The sequence below is a fragment of the Thalassophryne amazonica genome, chromosome 8, assembly GCF_902500255.1.
Source record: "Thalassophryne amazonica chromosome 8, fThaAma1.1, whole genome shotgun sequence".
Lineage (NCBI taxonomy): Eukaryota > Metazoa > Chordata > Actinopteri > Batrachoidiformes > Batrachoididae > Thalassophryne > Thalassophryne amazonica.
Genome location: NC_047110.1, coordinates 43,770,848 through 43,781,306, shown reverse-complemented (window position 1 = coordinate 43,781,306; position 10,459 = coordinate 43,770,848). Strand labels below are relative to the sequence as shown.

The 10,459-nt window shown below is 37.6% G+C and overlaps 1 protein-coding gene across 1 annotated transcript; it reads right to left on the bottom strand.

Moving 5' to 3' along the window:
* Positions 1–4,479: 4,479 nt before the first annotated feature.
* On the bottom strand, positions 4,480–8,496 carry szl (sizzled). The gene is made up of 4 exons (XM_034175592.1): positions 8,216–8,496; positions 7,916–8,082; positions 4,983–5,075; positions 4,480–4,883 (listed from the first exon to the last, which is right to left on the bottom strand). Exons 1-4 carry the CDS (start codon positions 8,494–8,496, stop codon positions 4,573–4,575), a joined length of 852 nt encoding a protein of 283 aa, XP_034031483.1. The 3' UTR covers positions 4,480–4,572.
* Positions 8,497–10,459: the final 1,963 nt, after the last annotated feature.

The window sequence follows — 10,459 nt, the reverse complement described above, 5'->3', positions numbered from 1 at the left end:
CATTGGAACAGCACCAAACAAAAGTTCCAGCATCATCACCTTGCCCAATGCAGATTCGAGATTCATCACTGAATATGACTTTCATCCAGTCATCCAAAGTCCACGATTGCTTTTCCTTGGCCCATTGTAACCTTGTTTTTTTCTGTTTAGGTGTTAATGATGGCTTTCGTTTAGCTTTTCTGTATGTAAATCCCATTTCCTTTAGGCGGTTTCTTACAGTTCAGTCACAGACGTTGACTCCAGTTTCCTCCCATTCGTTCCTCATTTGTTTTGTTGTGCATTTTCGATTTTTGAGACATATTGCTTTAAGTTTTCTGTCTTGACGCTTTGATGTCTTCCTTGGTCTACCAGTATGTTTGCCTTTAACAACCTTCCCATGTTGTTTGTATTTGGTCCAGAGTTTAGACACAGCTGACTGTGAACAACCAACATCTTTTGCAACATTGCGTGATGATTTACCCTCTTTTAAGAGTTTGATAATCCTCTCCTTTGTTTCAATTAACATCTCTCGTGTTGGAGCCATGATTCATGTCAGTCCACTTGGTGCAACAGCTTTCCAAGGTGTGATCACTCCTTTTTAGATGCAGACTAACGAGCAGATCTGATTTGATGCAGGTGTTAGTTTGGGGGATGAAAATTTACAGGGCGATTCCATAATTTATTCCTCAGAATTGAGTGAGTCCATATTTTTTTTCCCTCTGCTTGGTCTAAAAAAGTAACCGTTACTGACTGCCACAATTATTTTTCCTGATTTCTTATAGTGTTTCTTAAAGCCAGAAAGTTGTCATTTGAAATGACTTTAGTTTTGTGTCATGTCTGTGATCTGCTTTTTTTCTACAACATTAAACAACTGAATGAACATCCTCCGAGGCCGGTGATTCCATAATTTTTGTCAGGAGTTGTAATCAGGCAGTCAGTCATATGGCAGTGACTAAGTACATTTAGGCATCTAGATGTGGTGAAGACGATTTAAGGCACCTTGACACTTGCACAAATTTGATCCCCGTATTGCACCGTAACCTATTGTGCCAGTGCGTTCCACTTAGTTCTGCTCAACGCCACACTATATAAAATAACAATTTAATGGTCGATGATGCATTTGCTGTCAGAACTTGGCTGATGAAACCATTCTCTCATCACTACTAGAATCACAGAGATATTACCCCTAGAATCTCATGTGCATAGTGCAGTGGAGAACACATTTGGAATCTTGTCTCAAAGGTAATTATTTATAGTATATATTGTAATGGATTGGTAAAACAGTTGAATTGTCATTTCTTCTTACGAGTGAGATAATGTATCTGTAAAGTTATGTTTATTATAGATGTAACATCTCATAATCGTGCATGCCACAAGTTTTGAACAATTCAAAATTTTCTTTGTGCACTGGCATGTAACCGTGCACAGGTCATGCACCGTTTACAGGTTTACGACAAGTTTACTCATTGGCATGCAAGACTGCGTGCCAGTACAGGGATCAAATTTGTGCAAGTGTCAAGGTGCCTTTACTGAAGTTCAGAATGGCCAGACTGGTTGAATGGGCAACTGTGTGATGCTGTCATGTCAGTAGCTTCTGTTTCTTTTTTTTCCCATTATTCTTCAACTCATTTAAAGTCTTGTATTGTTTTTTGTTTTGCTTTAAACTTTGATGTCTCCCATCGAGTTTTTGTAAAAATAAGAAATGTAAATAATGTTTGAAAAAAAATAAGAAAAAAAAGCTTCCATTTCCGTTTTGCTTCTGGAAACACGACATTGACCCTATGTGTCTTTTTGCAGGGAATGTTTTCACAGTTTTTGCTCTATGGCAAGATGCATTATCATCTTGAAAAATGATTTCATCATCCCCAAACATCCTTTCAATTGATGGGATAAGAAAAGTGTCCAAAACATCAACGTAAACTTGTGCATTTACTGATGATGTAATGACAGCCATCTCCCCAGTGCCTTTACCTGACATGCAGCCCCATATCATCAATGACTGTGGAAATTTACATGTTCTCTTCAGGCAGTCATCTTTATAAATCTCATTGGAACGCACCAAACAAAAGTTCCAGCATCATCACCTTGCCCAATGCAGATTCGAGATTCATCACTGAATATGACTTTCATCCAGTCATCCAGTCTTTTGACCCCTGTACAAACTGAAATTGACCTTTGTCACCATTTTTGCTGTTTTTACCCCATAACTCCAGAACATTCCGTCATAGATAGTCCAAACTATACCTTTTTGGAATTGTTATGATTAGAAAAATGTGATATAGTTTTCAACATGATTGGAGCATTTTTAAAGTTTGACCTCTGTGTAATTCTTCATTGACCCCTACCTGGCTACAGCAACCAGCCTGGGATGGCTATCATACATTTTTGTGTAGGCCATGATACACTGAGGCTGGATTGTAAGTGTTTATTCCCCTTAAGTGGTACCGATTAGATCAAAATTCATGACTGGCTCATGGACTACTTGAGTAATAAGAGGTGAAATTGCTCATAAACTTTTAAGTTTCTTAAATATTTATTACAGCCACTCTTAAAACTTCAGTTATCTTTATAATTTTATTACTATTAAGTTTTACAATTGATTTTGATGATATATATTCATTATTTCACAGGAATATATCACAGTTATCTGAGAACTACTTTTTGTGCAGGAATTCATCAAGCACTTCGGCCGCGGGCACGTACTGACACAGAATCCCCAGAAACTGTGGAAATTTGTTCGGCCAAAGCGAGTGTTCACTTTTAGCTTGTCATAAGATAAGCTAGTGGCGCACGTGAGTGTGCTATACCACTTCATCATGAAGCTGCATAACTTGGGATACAAAATGCAAAATTTCTCCAATCACAGCCACAGAAGCCTATATCATCTTCTGGGTTGTCTGGGTGTCTTTCCTCACTCTTCTTCTTGCACAGTCACTCAGTTTTTGAAAATTATCTACTCCATACAGATTTACCATAGCGTGCCATACTGTTTGTATTTCTTCATAATTGATGTAAATAAAGTCCAAGACATATTCAGTGATGAGGAAATGTTAATGTACCCATCCCTGGACTTGTATGAAGAAAACTGGCAATAAAACTGATTATTTACAGGTATTATACCAAAAGGGCCACATTACATATGCAACCCATCATCTTGGTTTTTATATTTTTAAATAATTTATATCATGTAGTAAAAATTTGCTTTGAGTTTAAGGAAAATAATTTTAGAAGTTTTAATATTGAAAAGCCTGATTTACTTTTTGTATTTGAAATAGCATAAACAAAGCAAAGTGTGTTTAATATTAAGAAGCCCAATACTTTTGGCGGGCACTATGTGAATATATATATATAGTTGTAGCCTCTGGTACTTATTTTTGTGACAAAATGTCTGAATTAAACTGGTCAACCTCTCTATTGAAGAGACCAACAGGCCCATTATACATGAAAGTGAAAAAAATTATATATAAAAGTAAAATCTCTCCTCACTGGTTTGGAATCATTTCCTTCACACACGTTATGTTGCCAGTGTGCGACAAATCATTGAAATCCACCAACTGATTTTGGAGTTAAATTCACAAAACTCATATGACAGATGGACAGGGTGATTCCAATGCATCTTCTCAAAGTTTTTGTTTGCAATATTGAAAAACAAAGCTTTTCAAAGTGAAATGAGCAATTTATTTTGGCACTACATTCTAGCATTGTAGCATTCAAGTCCAGTGTTGTTCTCATCACCTTAATTGGTCTAGTTTCTGAATTGACAGTTCTACTCAGTCTAGGACTAAAAGCTCTTTTCACTCATCATCAAAACAGATCAATGTTTAAGAGACTTTTACATGTTTTTTTTTTTTACCACAGATAATCTCCCCAACAAAATGTCTCCTTTTAATACTGTATTAATAGGAGTGATGTTAAGTATAATTAAATTTGCGGTCTTGAAAACAAACCTCTTCTTTTTAAATCTCGGTCTGGTCTCAAAATTTGTCCTAGACTTTGTTTCGACCACTCCAGAATCCCAAAGTCTTGGTTTGGAATCGCTACTACAAACTGTAATAAAAGCATGTTATACACGTTCTGTGTGCTATGAATGCAGTCATACGTCATTCTCGTTTTACACCATTTTCCTGCTCTAGTGCCAGGATTCATATTAAAGGACACCCAACATGTTCTTTGAAGAATCTCACTGAAATTTTAGGATGCACAAACAAATTCCCATCCACTGTTACACATTCTTATTTTGTCTTCAATATCTTAAAAATTATTACAAATCAACAGTGACAACATACAGTCTGCTATCAGTGCTGGATTAACAACATTTCCAATCTCACAGTAAATATTTTATTGTCATTTCATCCAAATCACAAAGATGTCATAAATACATCAATATTCTTATACAAAATAGAATATACAACCAATTTACATTATTAAAACTATGTACAGTTGAGTGCATTCTATTACTGTGCGCAATTAAAGCAGAAACAAGACAAACTGTGGTGACAAACCAAGTTTCTGTTTGTTTTTTTTGTTTGTTTGTTTTCATTAAGCTGTGTGTGCAGAATCACACAAGAATAAACTTAACAGACATCAGTTCATTCAGCATCTGTGGTGCTTCCACTTACGGGTGGCCAATGCAATGTTTGCATCTTTCTTATGCCAAGGGAAGAGGAGGGTGAGAGCAAGCGTACCATCGGGCTGAACGGCACCCGTCACCAGGTAAAGCTGTGCCCGTCCGGGTCGTACCAGACCATATGCACACCGCAGGTTGATGAGGAGCCACTGCTGGAGGAGATGTTGGGTGTCGTAAGAGAGGAGAGGTCCCTGGCGGATGAATTCTACCCGACCTTCAACTTCAAATTCTGGCTCTCCCCTGGGCAGTCGTCGTTGACAAAGTTTGGCAACAACCGCTTTGGAGACAAAATGAATAAATGACATTTGGCATAAAAAGTTAACCAAAATAAATAAAATCCTGTCTGTTCTTAAAGTATTAAAATTGTGAAACTTACCAAAGTCATGCTCACAAAAAGCATCCAGAACAGTTTTCATGGCAGGAAACTCTTCCACAGAAGGGCAGCTTTGGCATGCCGGCTTGGGTAAATCTGTAACAGAATAAATTAAAATTACTGAAGGATGCATGCAGACACTGACATCGTAAGAGTTTAACAATTAACCAGTACAAATTAAGAGTCAATTTTAAAGCAATAAATACGACTACATCAACACATGGACCCCTGACTCAATCTAAATGTACTATGAACTATGAACTTTAATATACAGAGAGTTAAACTTGTTTCACTACTTCTATGTCTTCAAACTTTTAGTTCAAAGGTTGGCTCGATGCTCTCACAAGACTGATCATCACAGGGATGTTAACTTTGTCGCAATATAAAATTAAACTCATCATATCTGTCAGTGGTTGGCGTTACAATGGATAAATGTACCAGTCTGAACTTTACGGTTGGTTCACAATGTGTTAATACTTTATACCATTTCAGAAGGAAAAATGTCATGCTTTGCTGATTGTTATTCTAACAACAGCTGTCTTCTATTTCTGGGCACCTGCTATCCTACTTTCAGTTCTCTTACACTCTGCTCAACCTTGTGGTGAACAAAGTGAGCAGAGACGACAACATTTCTGCAGTACAGTATATATAAAAAAAAAAACTATCTATATATACATATATATATATATATATATATACACACACACACACACACACATTACTATAGGCAAGTGATCTCTTTGTGCGTGTGTATGGCTTCAATCACAGAGAAACTGGGAAGAACTGACATTTGCCGCTTGGAATACTTACGTATTTTGGGTCAGGGATGAAAACGGAAAGCAGAAATTAGCAATCTTAGCTAACAACAGTGAACAATGGACATTGTGCTGCAATGCACCATGGGAGTTCAGGGTTTTAAATGTTATTGGGTTCATGTTAGTTTAACAGTGTTTTTAATGTTACTGATTTATTGTGTTTTTGTAGCTTAATGTCAGCTTAATTAAGTGTCATGCTTCATCCTTGCATGTCATCATTCTTCTGGCAAAAGCTTTAGAGTGCATCGTTACAGGAGGAATAGATATAAGAACTCATTTGTGCCACACTCCATTCCATTTTTTAAATCAGAAGGAGACCAAATGAATACATTGTTGCAGACCACACACTACTTTTAAAATTATTTTATGTTGAATGTTTTTGATGAACGTTTGATGTGTTTTCACGTCTTGGGGCTTCGGCAGCTCATGTAAGTCAAGTTTCCATTTTTCGGACAATAAAGTTTTATCTTATCTTATGCTGCCATTCCCATGAGTGAAAAGTGTAATGTGTTTGATGTCTTCCGCCGCTGTCTCTGTTTGTGGGTGTGTAAAATTAAAAGCACCTACTTGCAGCAGAATGCAGAAAAGACAAAAAGCTGTACGTGTGTGCATATAACTTCAATCAAGGACAAACTGGGGAGAGCTGACATTTGCCGTTTGGTATGCTTATGTATTTTGGGTCACGGATGAATGCCTCCAAAACACAGTGTTGACAGGACTAATATTTTTGGAGAAACTACGGATAGAATCTAACAACACTGAACTATGTGATAATTATATTCTGGACTCAAATGCCATTCCAGCAGGGGGCAGTAAATCGTCTTTATATTAAAGTGTGAGTGTGTGTGTGCATTTTATTTAGTAAGTTCAATGTAAGTATATAATATAATTGGAAATATGTTTAAAAAAATACATGGATGACACAAGAAAGTGAAAACTTATTTCCATTGTGGTCCATTTAAAAATCAAATGACAAAATAAAAGTAAGTCCCTTCAGCTGCTCCCTTTGTTTTTACTCTGGGTCGCCACAGCAGATCCACGGTAGATCTGCATGTTGATTTGGCACAGGTTTTATACCGGATGTCCTTCCTGCCGCAACCCCACATTACATGGAGAAATGTGCAGGGCTGGGGTTTTGAAATGGGAGCCTTCCGCACTGAAACCAAGCACACTAACCACTGTAGACACCTTTCCAAATAGTGTCCTTTCAAATGAATTTAACCCAGGTGTATGCCAGTTCAGCTGTAGAAACACCTCAAGATGATCAGTGGAAACAGAATGCACCCGAGCACAATTTTGAGCTTCATGGCAAAGGCTGTGAATACTTATGTACATGTGATTTCTTATAGTTTAATTTTTAATACATTTGCAAAAATCTCACAAAAAAATCATGTCATTATGGGGATAGTGTATGAAGGCTTGAGGAAAAAAATGAATTTCATCTATTTTGGAATAAGGCTGTAACACAAAATGTGGGAAACGTTTAGCACTGTCAATACTTTCCAGATGCACTGTATGTAGACAGGTGTGTGCCTTTCCAAATCATGTCCAATCAACTGAATTTACCTCTGGTGGACAACAATTAAGCTGTAAAAACCTCTCAAGGATGATCAGTGGAAACAGGATGCACTTGACCTCAAATGCAAAGGCTATGAATAATTATGGACATGACTATTTTTTTTTTTACTTTTTTAATAAATTTGCAAAAACCTAAAAAAAAAATTATCACTTCTTTCATTGTCATTATGGGGTATTGTGTATAGACTTTTGAGGAAAAAAAATAATTTCATCCATTTTGGAATTAAAGCTGCAACATTAAAAAAAAAAAGTAGGTAAAGTGAAGCATTGTGAATACTTTCCCGATATCCTGTAAGCAATGCCACTTCTGGGTTATTCTAATTATCATGGAAAATGAATGTGTACATTAAACAAAGAATTTTTAATCAAACTGCATTGTATCACACGGAATCAAATTGCACTGAATCATTCCATAGTAAGTATCTTCCCTGAAATGTACATAGCATGTGTGTCTCAATACAGTTTGTTTTTTTATAAGGGAGACTTGTACAACCCAACATGACATACAACTAAGTGAAAAGTGGCCATTGGTTCATGCATTACCTTTGGGAAAGTTGGTGAACTTTTGGTGGTGGGACAGGCACATGTCCTCCTCAGCAGGGAAACGGTCGCACTCAAGCACCTCAGGCCATGGGTAACCCTGGCAGGCAAGAACGGGGGCACAGCTGTCCCTCACTGCTATACACAAACTGCGGCACGGTTGAATGAAGCTGAGGAAAGACACAGAAATGTTGAATGTACTCTTAACAGCAATAAAGACAACACAGGTCAACACTTCACACCGTAAGCATTTTAAAACAAATTCTTCAAAAGAAAATGAATGAAAATGAAAATTTTCCTTACGCGTCAAGGCAGACAGGAGCAATGAGGGAGCAGAGGAAAGCCTGGGCCTGGGGGTGGCAGCCTGTTTGCAGTAAGGGCCTCCAGTCCTCAGAGCGTGGCACCACCTCACCTTCCAGGTTACTGTGACCTAAGAAGTTGGGCAGCCGCATCTCAGAGTATCCAACATCTTTGCACACTTTCATCTGATTGGGGATGGTAACACAGCGGGTGGTCTGGCCCATGTCAAAAGCCATTACGAGGTGTGCCGAAGCGAGGAGGGCAAGCGCAAAGAACAGAGCCATCACGGACAGTTAAGACTCCACAAGGCAGACAGATGTATGGTTACTGAGGCAGCTTGCTGTCAAAGGTGACTGCTGTCCTTTAATGGCTCTGCTGCCTGCTTTAAATACAGCAAGGTCAGCCAGCCCATTAGTCTGTTAGGCTCTTATCAAGTACCTATCAAAAGACGCAGAGACGCTGTGTTTGGAGACAACGGTTTGTTTTGTGAAGACTGCAGACACAGAGGGAGCACGAAGGAGGTGGAGGTATACAAGGGGGCAGGGGAGGAAAACGGGTAATCAGCTTTCACAAACTGAAGCGTAAAGCAGTCACCGCTGCCTGACAAAACTGAGCCAGCTGCCAAGTTGGGATGAACAAAAAGCAAACCATGCTGGAGACAACAGCCCAGGAAAGGAGCTAAAAGTCTAACAGGTCGGTTGGTAAATGACAAATATTTATTTCCATACCCGCTTACTCCAATTAAGGGTCATGGGGGCTGGAGTCTGTCCCAGCAGTAAATGACAAATACAATGTATTGACAAAAAAAATTCAATCACCTTCCTTGAAGACTTGGGAGGCTAAACATTTTCCTCCAGGCACATCTTAAGGTGTGCTACCACTGTGTGAACCTTAACTGAAATTCAGCTTAGAAAAAGTTGTGCTCAAGTCTCATGGGCAGATGGGGACCTTGAGCATATGTCAGAATATTTGTATTTATTTTCACTGTTGTTTCACCATATTAGCCTCCCTGACATTGTTTCTGTAACGGTATAAATACCTATGCCAAAAATATTTACAATATCAAAACAAACAGCAGTCTTAAGTCCACAAACTCTTACGGTTTCTCCCATTTTGTTCATAGCCACCAGTGAATGTGATATATATCCATTTTAGGACTGCAGCTAATGATATTTTTGTAATTGACAAATGGATAATTTTCAGAATTAGTTGTTTGGTCAATAAAATGTCAGAAAATGGGAGTGCTTCAGGGTCCTAAGGTGAGGCCTTCAAAATGTCCAAAGATGTTAACTTTAGAAAGAGAAAGTAACTAGTCAAAGAAACAACAAAATATTCACATTTAAGGAGATTAATCCAGAAAAATTGCATTTTTTTTAAAATAATCAAAACAATGATCACAATAGTTGTCAGTTAAGTGTTGTAGCTGCCATCTACATGCTGATTTAAAGTGGGGCATAGGTGGCTTTGAGCCAAGGACCTTCTGCTTGGGAGGTATGTGTAATAACTGCTTACACACCCACACTGCTCCAAAATAAATTATTACCCACTAAATGATTCAAAACACATTTCTGATTATTTTAAAAAAGCAGATACAAACTCACCAAGGATGATCACAGTCCATCAATCTTTTTTTTTTTTTAAAGCTCAGGCACAAAATAAATAAATAAATAAAAATGAAGGAAATCATTTCAGCCCATGCCATACTGGGTATTTCATCAAAATATATGTAGAAATATAAAAATGGTTCATGATTTCTATTTATTTATTTTTTAAATAAAAAGCAACCAGTGTTCTGTACTGATTGCCAACTTGCATTGCAGTGGTGGGTAATTGGATTGTGGGAAAGAAATTTGTAGGAAAAATATGAAAAAGTAACAGAGGGTGGGTAGTCCAGAACAAGAGAGGTCACTCAGATTACAACTTCCCTGCCTTAGTTTTTTGACATAAAGTCATGCAAATTATTTTTCTTGTGATTCAATCATACATTGTTGTGTGTGGCCTTGACATACAACCAGTTCTGTCAAAAACTGAACTTTATCTATTCACCACAATCAATCCATATTGATACCAAACTATTAAATGGTTATGACCTTGGGTTTGACCTTTCAAGGTCACCCAAAGTTAAAAAACTTGTCAAAACTGCATCAAATAACATCCAATATGTTTTCCTGTGCACATTTATTTGTCTCTTATTTTTGGAATTCCTTAAGTTACATAACAAGCTCTTGTGTGCATATGTGCAACACC